Here is a 16,030-nt window from a genome sequence, read left to right on the forward strand (position 1 = left end):
GATAAATTTCTTGAAATCTACTCCCGCCTTCCTTGACCCTATCCCCCCAGATATTTATGTGTCTTCCTTTAAATTACTTGGGGTTACAATTTCCTCTAATTTAAAGTGGGATATCCCCGTGAAAAAAAAAATTGTCCGTAGAGCTAATGCGTCCATGTCTCTCCTTAAGCTCTTGAATGAATTTAACGTCCCCCCATCCCATTCTTTAAGGATTTATACCTCCTTTGTCCACCCGCATCTTGAATATGCTTGTCCAGTTTGGCATCCTGGCATCTCCCGTGATGAATCAGATAAAATTGAATCTATTCAAAAAAGAGCCCTAAGAATAATTTTTAAAGAAACTTTGGTTCACTCCTTCACTCTTTCTAAAAAAAAGTCCAAGCTGGAAACTCTTGAGCACAGGAGAGGAACGCTGGGCCTCCGTTTTGCAAAAAATGCTATAATAAACCCTCGCACGGAAAACATTTTCCCCAAAAGACACTCCGCATCCAGACACCGCCTGCCACGTACTGTTTCTGAACCCGTCCCTATCTTGTCCCCCATCCGTTTTTTAACCTCCAGATATGAAAAAAACGTTGTCCCCTTCATTACTGATCAAATAAACCACTAGTTTTTTTTTTTTTTTTTTTTTTTTTTTTGTTGTTGTTGTTTTTGTTGTACTGGGGATACCCATGCTTGTGTCTGTTTGGTTCTTCTGTTCCCTCCCCTTTTTATATGGTCTCTTTTAAACCTTTTCAACACTGTTTTTATCTCATTTTTTTTTTGGTTTTGTTTTAGTTTGTGCCTTTATAACTGCCTTATATTTGACACTTTTTGTTTTTTAGACTAATGAACGTCTTTGCCTTTCTGATATTGTTGTTTTTGGTATTGTTTAGCCAGTTTTTTAGTTGTTGTGCTATTTCTATGTCTTTTTTTTATTATATGACCCCGAAAAACGAATTCGGCCCTTCGGGGCTTGTGATAGTCATTTTTTTAAATAAATATCTTATCTTATCCGTGATCTTTCTTCTGGCAGAAAAAAATTCAAAATTTTTGCATATAGGAGCTTTAATCTCTACAATACGGTTATCTGATACGCTGAACCTGATGGTGTGATTTTCATTAAGATTCTATGACTTTAGGGGATGTTTTCTCACTTTTTCGAAGATAAGACAAATATTCTCAGGCTCGTATCTTTTGACGGGTAAGACTAAATTTGATGAAATTTATATATTTGAACTCAGCATAAAAATCCAATTCTTTTGATGCAACTATTGGTGTCCAAATTGGTATCCGTTTTTAAGAGTTTCGTTTACTATCAAACCGGGTCACTCCTTACTTAGAGTTCGTTATCACGAACTTTTAGATGAGATTAAACCATTTCGAATGCAGTTTCCCAATTGCTATAAGATTCTTGCATCATTCGTAGTCAAGAATTTTAATTTGAATTTGAAGGGAACTTATACACTATACAGGTTCAGTTGGATTTTGAAATTGATAGCTCACAGATTATTGCGACAGCTGAATTGTAAGTTTGAAGAATTCTGTTGTTTTTTTTTTGCTATTTCTAGATAAATTTTATTAACTTTTAATACATAATTATTGAACGCCTGATAGATTAAATAAAATAAAATCTTCTTTCTGAAAAAATTTTACCCCCCCCCCAAAAAAAAAAAAAAAAAAAAAAAAAAAAAACCTTCAATTGAGACAAAATAGCTATAGACTATGTACAAGATTGGGGAAATGAAAATTGAAACGGAAGTGACCCCAAAAATGCGATTTATAAGAAAATTATATGTTATTGCCTATAGGAGGGGGGGGGATAGGGGGCTATAATTTCTAAATGATAATACCTCAATTTTTTTTTAATTCAAAGCAGGGATGCCAAAAAGCTAATTATTTTTTCCATTTAAAGTGGACAATAAATTTACTTTAAGCAACAAATCTAATTCTTAACTTTTACGCGTCACCTACACTTTTTTAAATATCAATTAGCAGCCGAACTGGACACACAATAAGTCACCATACACTACCTGAAACTTTTCCATTATAAAAAAATTGCCTTAACCGTAGAAAAGGGTGTCGTTCCCCCACAGGAAACTCTTCTTACGGTGGCTATCTCTTACCAACTCATAAAACTTTTCCAAATAGTTACCCGTCATGTCCCCCCCCCCCCACAAAAAAAAGGAACTAAAGCAAACTATTAAATTTAATAACAATAACAAAACTTAAAGAAAGATTTCTATCATTATAACTTTCTTTAACACAAGAAACCACCATAATATATACGCAAAAACAAAAAAAAAAAAAACATCGAAGAAAGTTATAATGATAACACTTTTTAAATTTACCTTTTCTTCTTTTCACTTTAAAAACAAATTAGGCTGCTATTTAACGAGAATGCACCTTAAGACCAAGGCGAAGTACTAAATTTATGTTTGGTGATGTTTCGCCATGGGGGCGTTTGCCAAGAGGAAATTATGTTATGGGGACATCTCCACGGAAATTTTCGCAGACAAGCCGAGTTTGTAACTATATTTCACTAGAGTCGTAGCCAAAAACTTACTTCTCGATTTGAATGAGCTATTCCAGCGTCTTCAGAACTACCCCTGCCCTGGGAAACAAATTCTGGGTACATGGCCAAATCTTCCTTGTCCTTCTCAAGCGCTGTATCTACCTCAACCTCAGACTCGTTTTGTGATCGAGCTTTTTTCACTGTCCTAGATACACTTGCTTAAAAGGGGTTTCGCGGGGCTCCTGTCATTTGAATTCTGATTGCTTTTCCATTGTATTTAGAAATTTCATGCCTTCTTTTCCACTCGTAGTCAAAGTTTGACCCATAGTCCATGCACGTAACCTTGTCTCTCACTTTCTGTTTATTCATGTTATCCAATCAGACTTAACTTTAGCAACTAGTCTACAATAATGTTGACAGGCTAAATCTGAATGAACTATCTGAGAAAGACAAACACTCTATACGAGCAAGAATCGGTTTAGAAACGAAGCGAGATGCTGCCAGTACAGTAACCATGTTACAAAATATAGATGTGAGTAAGAAGATGTTTTGAAACAAAGCGAGTTGCTGCCAGTTCAGTTCCTTTGGGAATCATTTGACCAGATACCTGAAAGGGTCATTAAATCTGGTTTAATTTAAACGACCTTGTCTCTGAGTGAAAGTCTTTCCAAGAGGAAGAAAAACGACTCGAACTGTCACTGACTGAGATGAGCGCCCGGGACCTGGATGAGGCCAAAATAAACGACTGATACAACTTAGCAAGAGGCAGGGGGTGTATCACCCCCCTCACCCCCCCCCCCCTTCGAGCCACCCCTGAGATCAACAAGGTCAAAAATACACTTATCAGACACACAAACTCCCGAAATAAAATGACGACAAATATGTAGAAACTTGCATTGTTTGCGAAACTTAGAGAAACCACTATCAAAATGCTTGCAGATCACATTTTCCTGTCTGCTTATTTTTAAATTTGTTTCCCTTTTATCCATCACTATCGTAATTTTTTTCAAAAAAAATAACAATGTCATCGTCTGGTAATGACGTCTCCATAACCTTATTAATCCTTTTGTTTAGTTTATTATCACCTGATAATTTATGTAAAAAACTGGAAGGCGCTGGACTATTCCCGAACTCAAGGGCGTCATCAGTAGTCATACTACACGAAGGTATCTGTAGGCTCTCATGGGATACTTTGCAACTAATGCTGGATTTGCTGAACTCTGATAATTAATCCCCTAGTGTTGTAATAAGTGTTTCGTTGTTTTTTAAGTCCTCTTGTAATCTGGTGATTTTCGATTTAAGAGTCACTTGATTGTTTTCTAGATTGTAGAGTTCATCTTCATAAGGAGGCGATGGGAATTATGGGATTTGATATTTTCACTTAATTTTTAATTTCAAGATCACATTCATGGAGTAAATCGTTACCAATTTTTTGGTCATTGAGAAAAATGTCAACTTGTTTTTTCAAATCTTCTATGGCTACTTCATGCTCTGAATTCTTCTCTAACTGGGAATTGTATTTAGCTCGGAAATCAGCCAGCTGTTTGATTTGTTTAACACAGTCAACAAAAGGGGGGACTTGGGAAGCTTGATTTTATTTTAACTGATTTTGGGGTTGTAGGTTCTGTGGCAGACTTGGGTGTAGAGCGTGGTTTAGAGCCAGGGGGTAGAGAAAGTGGTGTTAAAGGTGTTTCAGGGTCATCATTCAAAGAACGGGGGGACTGGCAGTTTCAACATAGCCACTCACCGCATTGTTTTCTCTCCTCAATAGAAATGCCTGCACGTTTTGGATGAAACCACTGTTGACACCGGCTGGCGGATGCATGTTTATTATTTTTTTTTCCGATGGGTGATCGTATCGACCCCGTGGTCCTAGAATATTTCGAGAGGGCTCATTTGAACAGAAATATAAAGTTCTAGTACCCTTTTAGAGTGACCAAAAAAATGGAGGACAACTAGGCCCCCTTTCACGCTCATTTTTTTCCGAAAGTCAACGGATTGAAATTTTGAGATAGCCATTTTGTTTAGCATAGTCGAAAAATATAATAACTATGTCTTTAGGTGTAAAATGACCCGTCACAGTCCCCGGGGGAAGGGCTGCAAGTTGTGAACTTTGCCCTTATTTACATATAGTATTTGTTATTGGGAAGTATACAGCCATTTTATTTTTTGGGGGGGGGGGGGGGGGGGGTGCTTGGGGTAGATTTCAAATAGGGAGAATCTTCCTTTGGGAGAGAAATTTCTGATGAGTGAATATTCTAGGGGAAATGTTACACTTGGGGGTTTTGACAGAATTACTATACGAAATCCTTTTTAATTGTCTTACACTTTCTCTGCCAAATTTTTTATATGAAGATGTTCTGGGGGAATTATCCGGGTTTTTTTTCTGCTCTTTTTGTTTTCAGGGAAATAATTTCCACGGAAGGGTGCATTTCTGGAGTGATCGAGAACCGATTAGATATTAATCTTGTTCAAATGAATAAATACTAAGGTGCATTTTTCAGGCTGAATCATCCACAAGCAATTTTACAGGGAGGGGGAATTCTCAGCAAGGCAGGAACTGTCTGGAGGGAATTTGACGGGGGCGGGTGCACTTTACGTTGGATGACATTTCCATGGAGAAGTTTTCCGTGAGGGGAAGGGGTATATTTCATAGAGGGTGAGCCAGATTTACCGGTATTATTTGAAAAACGAACAGAAATTATTCCATATATGAAGGGTTGCTCCCTCTTCAATGCCTAACTTTTTGCACTTAACTTTTTCCGGTCGCATAAATGTAAACACGGGGGCCTCGTGATTATTATTGGAAGCTCTCTTAAAAGATTTAACAACTTAAATATAAAGAGCAAGGTCTTGAAGAGGGGGCGATCCTTCGTATCCGGATTAAATCTATCCTAATCAATATAAACATTATGTTTTAATTTTTCTTATACGGTTAGCCAAATTTGAACCTGTATTAGCTGTAAAACGTTCAGAAATTAAATAGAAAACAAGTTTTTCTAACTGAAAGTAAGGAACGACATCAAAACTTAAAACGAACAGCATATTCCGTATATGAAAGTGGCTGTCCCCTCCTCAACGCCTCGCTCTTTACGCTAAAGTTTGACTCTTTTTCACCATTCTACTTTTTATAACAATAAAAACTTTAGCGTAAAGAGCGAGGCGATGAGGAGGAGATAGCCCCTTTCATGTACGGCATAATTGCTGTTCGTTTTAAGTTTTAATGTCGCTCCTGACTTTCAGTTAAAAAAACTTGTTTTTTTTATTTAATTTCATAAAGACAATACTTTTGTCAACATATGAAGAACCGTGTATATTGCAATTGTATCTGTCTGGTTTATATGCAAAGTAACACAAGAGACGAAAATTAACGAACAAGAGAGTAGTGAAGAATTATTATGGTATACAAAGTAAAATTTGAATGTATAGTCACTAGCGATACACCAATAGGGGTGGCACCATTATTAGATAATTTTCGGGGATTCAGGGAATCAAATTTTTTTTCGGGGTGGTGCATATGTTTTTGGCGAAATCCCCGATCATTCGAGAATCGCGGAGGATCTGACTGAGTTTAGCCGTGAAAAATCAAAATGCTTAAACACATAAGAAAAGAAAAGCTCCGACTTTGCGGTTGACGCAATAAAGAATTGCCGCAAAATTAATTCAGTCAGCCAAACGCTGCCGCCTCTGCCGACGACGGCAGGCATGCCGCGCACCGGTGGCGTTGCGGCACTTTGGCGGTGGTCAACCTGGCCTCTCGTTGGCGGCGTTTGGTCGATGCGCCGGCGTGGCACCGGGGTCTATATTTAACTATATTATATATTAATCTGCAAAGCAAATTTAAACTGACAGAGAAACTTAACAACACACAAAACGCAAGATAAAACTCAAGGTTTTTTTTTACAGCTTATGATAAAAATGGCTTGATTCTTACCATTTTCAAATAAAAAGCCCAAGAAAAGTATTCTTTTAGGACAACGGTTGAACTGAATTTTGTTTCATACAAAATGTCAATCGTGTCTTGGAGAAAAAGAAAAAAACTCACAAGATCTCCTCTAAAAAATGACCACTCTAATAAAGGCTGAATTGGGATGTCATGATGGACATTATTGTCTCTTTGAAATTCTTCTGTCCAAGGCCGGTTCATAGTAAACCAGAAGCTTTTTTTCTTGTGATCTACCTCTCTAAATTGTGGGAATCCTCTTGGTGATCTAAAGTAGACCTGAAATAATTGATACGTTTTAGCTAATATAATCTCCCAAACCAAATTAATGTATTTGTTGACATCTCTTTACCATTAACGATGACTCTGCAAGGTGTAGGACAACAACCCCAAGCAGTACCTGATAAACAAAAAACACAACCAACATATCCTACGATAATAAAGGAGAAGAGATGGAGGGGGGGGGGGAGTTGACCTTAGAAAAAATATTCATGAATATTTCTTGGCCCCACTGCTAATCACAGAGGGTAGCGGGTGAAATCTACCACAAAAATAAGCGCACACACTTTTAACCTTAGGAGGAAATCCTAAAGGATTTTCCAAAGGTTAGGGTCTGATATATACAAACAGAATAATTTTAAGCTAAAACCCCAAATTTGCAGAGTATTTGCGTCTTTCTAATAGTTTTGCAAGGAGATAAAAATGAAGAATCCAAGGATATTTACCCCAAATTGAAAAAAAGGAAAAGAAAACCATCCCCAAATATAAATATTTGGACATCTTGTCCTGTAAATATTTGTTCCCTTGGTGGATAAACATATCTTTGCTTTTTTTTTCTGACAAGATTTCTTTAAAGTTGTAAGGAAAGTTAAAGACAAAATGTACTATTGCGCCAAGCTCACATAAAGGAAGTTTTTCCCCAACAATTATCCTAATATCCAACATTAGCTGAGGAGTTTCTTGCTTTTTCAAATTTGATCAGTTTCAAATTTTAAGTCTTGAGTCTTTTTTTTCCACAAAATTTATGCCCTATGAACTACGGTTTGCTGAAAACAGCATTGTGGCTGAGCTTGAATGGCAGACATCTGAATATTTTCCAGGAATTGCTTAAGAGTTTCGACCAAAGTAATGGCAGATTCATACTCCTTCAAAGCAAAAAAAGAAGAAGAAAAAAAATCTCCAGACTCCAATTTTGATTTATAATTGGTCATAACAGAACACAGAATCCCAAAACCCAAATCATGTTTTAATGAAAAAGAAAGAAAAAGAAAAATGTTGTATCCATTCTATTCGAAAAGTGGAATATCTATTCTATTTCAAAAAGAAATTAGAAAACGTATTATTTATTACAACAAAAGTGCATCATTAAGCAAAAGTCTGTCATTACAACAAGCCAAAAAAAAACAACTGGCAAAGATGACATTTTGCTACTTAAAGAGCGGCAAATTTAGCTCTTCTTTTGATTTTGGCTGCCAAGAGCCATGCTCAGGCCTGTGGCTAAAGAGTTCCCCACCCAACCCCCTGTAAGGCATCCTCAAATTGAAAAATTCTGTTGCAAAAACAAAAATATTTCACTGATATTCATTATTATCTGTTGTTTCTTGAAAAAAAAAATGCAGTTGATTGTCTCTTCCGAACTAAACTCTCTAATAGCAAGAATTCTTACTTTATTAGGATCAAAAAAATTACTTTTATCTAAATCACTCTTAAAATTCATTCAATAGGGCGTAATGAACGTAATCAAGCAGGAATTTAAAATTTTGGCGAGCAGAAACATTCCTTTAGCATAATATTGAGAATGCCATAATTAGTTTACATGATAAACAGTTTTTGGACAGCAAAATTAAGATAATCTACTTATAAATACATTGTATGCAAAGAAGCACATTTTGTATGCAAGAAAAAACGGGGTGCATTTCCCTTGCAAATATGAGGTATGTTTGGAAAACAAGTTATGTTTAGTAGTGCAGTTAAGTAAGTAGCACTTGTTTGTAGTAACTGGGCTCCTTAAAAATCCCGGCGCTAGTTTTTGACCACATGTCAGCAGAAATAAAGTCAAATAATTTTCAAAATGTAAAACTACCAAAAAATAACCATCAATAAATAAATGAAACCTAAGACGAACAGAAATTACAATAGATAACAGAGTCAAACTCAAAACAAGCAAAAACTAACATGATCTGGGCTCACAACCCCTATGCCTTCTGAGGGCCAGAATATAGTTTGCACTTTACTGAAACAAAAATCAAATGTTTTCACTTTTATTACTTTAATAAATCAAAAATAATTAAGATTTAAAAAAAAAAATGTGAGCATAAGTATACTGACAATGACAATGCACATTCATTTGTATTTTTTCAGTAAAGTGAAATTTCTTAAATATGGTGGCTCTGAGGTTAGAAATAAGCTACTGAAGATTATGAATATGATTTTTGAAAAAGGGAGAGTACCTAACGATTTTAGGAAAACCTTAATTAAGCCTCTTTATAAGAAACATGATAAGAGTGAGTGTGGTAATTATCAAGGCATTAGTCTGGTCTCTGTAAGTAGCAAATCACTTAGAAATATGAGACTGATTGACTGAGAGATGCTGTAGACAAAGTTTTAAGAGAAGAACAGTGCAGTTTTAGTAAAGGTAGAGGATGTGTCAACCAAATTTTCACTCTTATGTTAACAATTGAGAAGCGCCTGAGTTGTAAAACAACTTTGATCCTCAGTTTTATTGATTATGAGCAAGCGTTCGATTCTGTTTATAGAAAAGCTTTAGCAAAGGTTTTATCCTTGTATGCATGGGCACCCATATGGGGGGGCCTGGGGGGGGCTCCCGCCCCCCCCCGGGCTGAAGGATGCTGCCGTCTTTTTATATTTTTGTTCTGAGATTTCTATTATATAGCATTAAAAGTGCCAATTAGATGAGATTTACCCCCCCTGGAATTCAGCTTATGGGTGCCCATGCTTGTATGGTATACCAGACAAATACATTAAAGTGATTAGTGCTATGTATGAGAATAGCACTGCTGCAGTTAAGGTAGGGAATGACGTTAGCAGCTGGTTTTGTATTAAATCAGGAGTTAAGCAGGGTTATGTTCAATCCCCCTTTATATGAATTATTTTGATGGACTTTGTCTTAAGGAGGACAGGAAAGGCAATGGGAGACCACAGAGTCAAATGGGGAGAAAAGTCTCCTGGACTTAGATTATGCTATTGATTTAAGCATCCTAGAAGAAAGTGTGAGCAAAATGAATGAACTTTTAGAGGTCTTGCAAGTTCAGGGTGCTATAATAGGCTTAAAAATTAATGTTAAGAAAACTAAGTCACTAAGGCTAGGAATAAGTGAAGATGAAAAGGTGATGTTGGGTAACGAAATGATTGATCAGGTGGACAGCTTCAGTTACCTTGGTAGTATTATTAGTAAAGATGGTGGTAACAGTGAAGATGTTAAAAGTAGAATAGCCAAGGCTCAGGGTGTTTCTTCACAGATGAAAAAAGTTTGGAAGAATAGGAAGATAAGTCTCCAAACCAATATTAGAATATTAGTAGCTACAGTAATGAAAGTGGTCAAATATGGCTCTGAAGCATGGGTGCTCCAAAAAGCAAATGAAGCTTTGCTAGATATTTTCCAGAGAAATTGCTTACGGATTGTTCTGAGTACCCAGCTGACTGACGGTATGTCAAACAGTAGGCTGTAAGGAAAATGTGGTTCAATTCCGCTTTCAAGGGCTATAATGAAAGAAAGGTTGAGGTGGCTAGGGCATGTTTTGTGGATGAAGGATGACAGATTGTCAAAGATTGCCCTTTTCAGCCAGACGTCTAGGGCTAATCCAAAATCAGGTCACCCTCATCTGGGGTGCAAGGACCTCATAAAGAAAGATTTAAAGAAAATGGGAACTTCCTGTGGGGTGCAAAAAGGAGGCTTTGAAAAGATTGGAATGGAGGAGGAGCGTGTGTAGCTGTCATGGCCTCAGGCGGCTTAGTGCTGTGGTGACTTGTTAGTAGTAGTAGTAGAAGTAAAGTGCACGTTATGTTCTTGGTTATTTATTGTAATTTCTATTCGTTTTGGGTTTCATTTATTTATTGATGCTAATTTCTGGTTGTTATATGCTTGGTAGATTATTTGATTCTATTTTTCTCCATTTTTGTTTAATGGAGTTCTTTACTTTTCCTTGGAAAAACTATTTTGCCTTCTAAAGACCAGAACATAATTTGCACTTTACTGAAAACAATCCTTATTTTGAGCTGAATGTTCAAATTTCTCATAATAAAAAAAAAATATAATAACCAAGATTATTGAACAAAACAACATATGAATGTGGATTGACAGTTGAATATACATATACTGATATTTATTCCTTAAAGTCTTAATAATCTTGGATTTATTATAGTTAAAAAAGTGAAAACACTTAAACTGCATTTTGCTTTCAGCGAAGTGCAAATTATGTTCTGGTCTTCAGAAAGCATGGTAGGGGTAGGATACATATATCACCTTTTGGTTGGTTCAACATTACCCTTAACATGCACTAAAAGTTTCAACTTAATAATCTAAGCTGTTCCTGAGAGGTAACTGTTATGGCCTTTTAATAATCTGCATCCATATAGCGTGTTTCAATTGACTTCACTATTCTCTTTAATAGTTTACCAAAATTCTAGTTTGCCCCAGTCTAGTTTGTCCAAAATAAAAACAGATTAGAAACAACAAAGTCAATAAAGTCAAAGTCAAATCTGTTTTCAGTAACCTTTAACAAAAGTTTTCTTTTCCATACAAAGTGGGTCAATCTTTTTATCTTCACTGGGCTACATTCTTAACAACACTTATTTTTTGCTGAGGGTAGGAAAATTGTGAAAAATGAGTTTCAGCACAAGCATAAAGAGAGAAAACAATGTAGCAAATTTAAAAACGAACCCAAGATTTGAACCCTTCCTAAATTTCAAAACCTTCCAGAATGCTGTTCTTTCAAGTAAAATTGTCTGGTATTTATTCGAACCCTTTTTGAACCTGTCAGCAACAGATCAAAACAGCAATAAAAAGTTCAAATTCTGTCATTTTAAACTGTCCAAAACTTTTTAAACAGGGTCCACTTCTCTAGAAGAGAACTGGTAATTGCTACTGGACAAAAAATGTTAAATTCATCACTTACTTTCATTAAAATTTTGAGCTAAGCCTTCCACAGACTGCTAAAATTATGAATCTGAGAGCAAAAAAAATTTAAACCTTAGCAGACCATTCAAACCTTTTCCAGAAAATCAAGATTTTCTGCAATTCTAGCACCTGCTATGTGATCATTCATTCCCTTACATTGAGCACCCACCAATCAGGTGTATCCAAAACGAAAAACTTTGAAAAGACAACAAATGACTTAAATATGAGACTTTTTTTTAAACTTACCATTTTTCTCCAGCATCACTCCTCTAAAGCATGTTTTCAGAGAAGTGGTCATAAATCCTTTCGTCTTTGAGGTTAACGTTTTCATGCAGATGGAGACCACAGAATAGGTGGGTGTGTTCATTATCAGATGGTCCTTGATAGGAAAGGATGCGTTTTTGATTTTTAGTAATGAAAAGTTAATATTTTTGAACCTCCATCCACTTCTCTAGGGTTCAAATCATACCAGATGTTACCCTATAACTTTGGATAGTCCAATTTTCATGCTTTGGTTATTTCTAGTAATGAATCCAAGGCAAAAAAAATACTCCACAAAGCTACTATATTAACCTCTCCAATTTCTAAGCCTTGAAAATTTACCTACTTGACTGGTCTACACCTATTGGACTTTTGACAAAACAATGTAAAGCATGGCATATATTAAATGTGTAACCTAACTCAACCTAGGTAACTTCCCCCCCTAAATCCCAAAAAACAACAGGTTCAATATTGTAATCTCAATGAAAACAACACTTTGCATTCTATTTCTCTATTGCTAATACTGGTTTGCAGGTTTTGTGTCTGGTTTTGTTGACACAGTCTATAGGGGTGTGTACCCATTAATGCACAAGTACCCTCTAGTCTGTAGATCCATCCCTGAAAGTTTCATTTTCCTAGAGTACTAACTGGAGAGAAGGAAGCATGTTAAGAAAACAATTTGAGCTTTATAATATGCAGAATAATCATAGTTAACAAACTTTGCATGCAACCTTGCTATACCTTACCCCCCCCCCCACTAATGTGCAAATATATAAGTCAAGTTACAAATTTTCAATGCATTCTGCCACCCATAATTTATTTTTCCCATTTTCATTTTGTCACAGAACATTTAATTTATAAATATATGGGTTGAAACAACTGAGACACTTTGGAAAGGTAGCAAATATATTATTTGGGCTATATTGGCACATCCGGGGGGGGGGGAGGTACAAAATATAGTGTGGCTGCATGCAAAATGTGTTATCTATGATTAGGCTGATTCTGCAGTAAAATTCAACTTTAGCTACTTTTGGCTATCTTGGAAAGGGATTATGTTAGGAAAATGAAACTTTCAGGGATGGGTCAACGGGCTAAAGTGTGTCCTGGGAAAGTAATTTGAAGTACCTACCTCTACTCCTTCTCTGTCAAGAGGGTCCTACCTTTGATGACCTTTAAAAATCTGTGTGTTACAAAAGTGAAACCTTGCAAAATAGGTTTTCTGCTTAAATGAAGTACAACAAAATTGTTTTCAGCTTCACAACTTAGCTCAATCCTGATTTATAAGGTTTAAAAGATATACAAATACATTTCCTAAATTTTGAAAAAAAAATATTGATATGGCTTAAAATTCTACTCAAACAACAGGAATTGCACTTTCAGAACTAAAACCAGAGAAAAAGAGACTGATAACTGAAAATATAGGTAAAATGTTGTTTTTGTATAAGAAAACCTGTCATGTAGGCAAATTTCAGGACCCACTATAGGGAGAAAGAGAGAGGGTAGTTACTTCAAAATACCTTCCTGGGACATACTTTAGCCTGTAGACCCATCCCTTAAAGTTTTATTTTCCTAACCTAGGCTAACCCCTTTCCAAGATAGCCAAAAGTAGCTAAGGTAGAATTTTACCCTATCCTGCATAGCCTATTATGAAGTAAGAATTGGTTTCTTATGACAGGAAATACATAATTTGGGCTATATATTTGTATATTAAGGTGATTTGGGGTAAGTATAGCCAGGCTGTATGCAAAATGTGTGAAGTAGGCCTTGATTATTCTGCATATTGTGAAGTAGGAATTGTTTTCTTAACATGGTTCATTCTCTCCAGTTGTTTCTCTAGGCAAATAATGTCAAGAATTTTACCATAGGCTCTTCTAAGATAGCCTAGCATTATAACAACAAAAGAGTAATACCCTTTCAAAACATAATAGTTACAATCATGATAATGCACTCTTTTGCTGTAAAATAGCCTACTAAGGATAGGGGTGTCTCAAGGCTCATTTCATTGGAGGGGCAATCTTTGTAAATTTTACTGAATCTTTGTAAATGCTACCTGATTTAAGCTAAATTTTCTCCAGAAATCAAGAATTTTGCTAGATTTCAGGCAATTTTGCAAAATTTCTGCCAAAATTTTTGCCTTTAGTGAAAACTACCAAATGCCAAAAACATTGGAGGGGCAGCATGCCCCTCCTCACCCCACCTCACCTTGGGACACCCCTGACTAAGGAGCAATATGTCCTTTTAAGGGCTCAAAATGAAATTTTCAAAGAAAGCAAATAGTATACCTGGACAGAGTACAAAAAGAGACATCAAGTTGTTCACCTTCTGCTCAGCAGAGTAATGAAAACAACTCCCTATTTATCAGGAGAACAAGAAAGAGTATTGAATGGAAAACTGAATGATTTAGCCTATTTCTTTGTTCTCTCCAGATTTCTTCCATACAATTGACCTAAATCCCAGTTTTTTTAATTTTTAGGCTAGGACTATTTTAAAATCACTTTCATTTACAATAAGCCAATTTTGAAGACTTTGGATATTAAAATAATTTTTGTATTATTTACCTTTTCCATGGCTCTTTCAATGTACCTTTCAGGTAAATTAGCATATTTATAGGAATTGGGCTTTAGTTTTCTAAGCAAACAGTATGTAAACTTCATTTCGAAAATTGTGGGTTTCTAATGGACAGAGTTGCCTTGGAATAAATTTTGAAAGTTTTCGTCAAATAACATTAAGCATGATCATTTACTGGTTAGGTTTAGCATTTTCGATTAAGGTCTAACTCTTTTCTTGAGCAAACAGGTAGCACCACATCCAAAGGACACGGGCCTAATGTACAAATCTCTAGTGCGTAATTTCTAAATAATAAATTTTTTTCACATTCACCTCCAAATCAATCTCCGTGCAAGCGGTTAGAATAAAAGTGACTGATGTTTCATATTGTCCATTAATGCTATTTTTAATGGTATTTGTTTACATGACCCAGCATCAAAAGTTGCCACCAGTATTGAATGGCAATATAATGGAGTGTAGGGTTACTGACTCCTATATTTCAATCCTCCAAGTAAAACAACGTAATCAAATTGTGACTTGTACAGTTAAGTCCTTAGAACCTACTGAATCATCCTAGGGAGGAGAAAACCTCTCATGAAAAATTTTATTCGGACGTCTCTGTTCATACGCCACTTCACAGTACCACACTTGGTTGTGAGCAGGGATGGGAATCTTTCAGGTATATACAAACCAGTAATGTTATGATAAGCAGCGTCATAGTGCTGCCTAAAATAAGAGCGATGTGGGCAAAATCTAATAGTCAAATAGGTTATCAGAGGCAACGCTGTAGCGTTGCCTATAGTAAAGGCCATACGGCTCCAATGTTTTATTATTTATTTATTTATTATTTTTTTCCCCAGAGGCATTTCATACGGAAAGGGTCATCGTAGAAACTTCAAAGGGAGCTCATTCCATTGGAAATCGAAAGTTCTAGTGCCCTATTTCATATTCGAAAATGATTGTAGAGCGACGACCCCCCACTCACGCCCATAAGTTGCCCATACCTCCCCACTAAAAATTTTGATATAGCGCTTATGTCAAGCGGATTTGAGTTACACATAGAAAATGTGTCTTTGTAGAGGATACTCCTCCATAACCCTCAGGGCAAGAGTTTTAAGTTATGGCCTGGGGGAATATAAGGTTTTTATAGAAGGCGTTGTCGTAGAAACTTCAAAACAGGCTCATTCGATTGGAAATTCAGAGGGCTAGTGCCTTTTTTCATAGTCGAAAGTGATTGGAGGGCAACTAGCCCCCCCCCCACGCGTATCCTTTACCCAAACACAACCAATCAAAATTTTCAGATAGCCATGTTGTTCAGCGTAGTTAATTTCCAGATTGAAAATATGTTTTTGAGGAGGACATTCCCCCACCACCGTCGGGGCAAGGTTTTTAAGTTATGCCCTGGGGGCATATAAGGTTTTTGTAGAAAGCGTTGTCGTAGAAACTTAAAAAAATGCTCATTCGAATGGAAATTCAATGGGCTAGTGCCCTTTTTAATAGTCGAAAGTGATTGGAGGGTAACTAGCCCCCCCACGCCCATCATTCCCCCAAACAGATCCAATAAAAATTGTTAGATAGCCATTTTGTTCAGCGTAGTTAATTTTAAGATAGAAAATATGTTTCTGAGGAAGACACTCCCCCACAACCC

The 16,030-nt window shown here is 36.3% G+C and overlaps 1 protein-coding gene across 1 annotated transcript in view; it reads right to left on the reverse strand.

Annotated features, from left to right (window-relative positions):
* Positions 1 to 14,529, reverse strand: part of mRpL24 (mitochondrial ribosomal protein L24) — a 51,062-nt gene extending 36,533 nt beyond the window's left edge. Inside the window, exons 1-2 of the mRNA XM_089094020.1 lie at positions 14,394 to 14,529; positions 6,540 to 6,716 (exon numbers count right to left, since the gene is read on the reverse strand). Of these exons, the coding sequence (XP_088950146.1) occupies positions 6,540 to 6,716; positions 14,394 to 14,489 (273 nt within the window). The 5' untranslated portion in view covers positions 14,490 to 14,529. The remainder of the gene's footprint in view (positions 1 to 6,539; positions 6,717 to 14,393) is intronic.
* Positions 14,530 to 16,030: the final 1,501 nt, after the last annotated feature.

Source organism: Artemia sp. Qi Xiang Cuo, chromosome 9 (assembly GCF_049724085.1).
Source record: "Artemia sp. Qi Xiang Cuo chromosome 9, ASM4972408v1, whole genome shotgun sequence".
NCBI lineage: Eukaryota > Metazoa > Arthropoda > Branchiopoda > Anostraca > Artemiidae > Artemia > Artemia sp. Qi Xiang Cuo.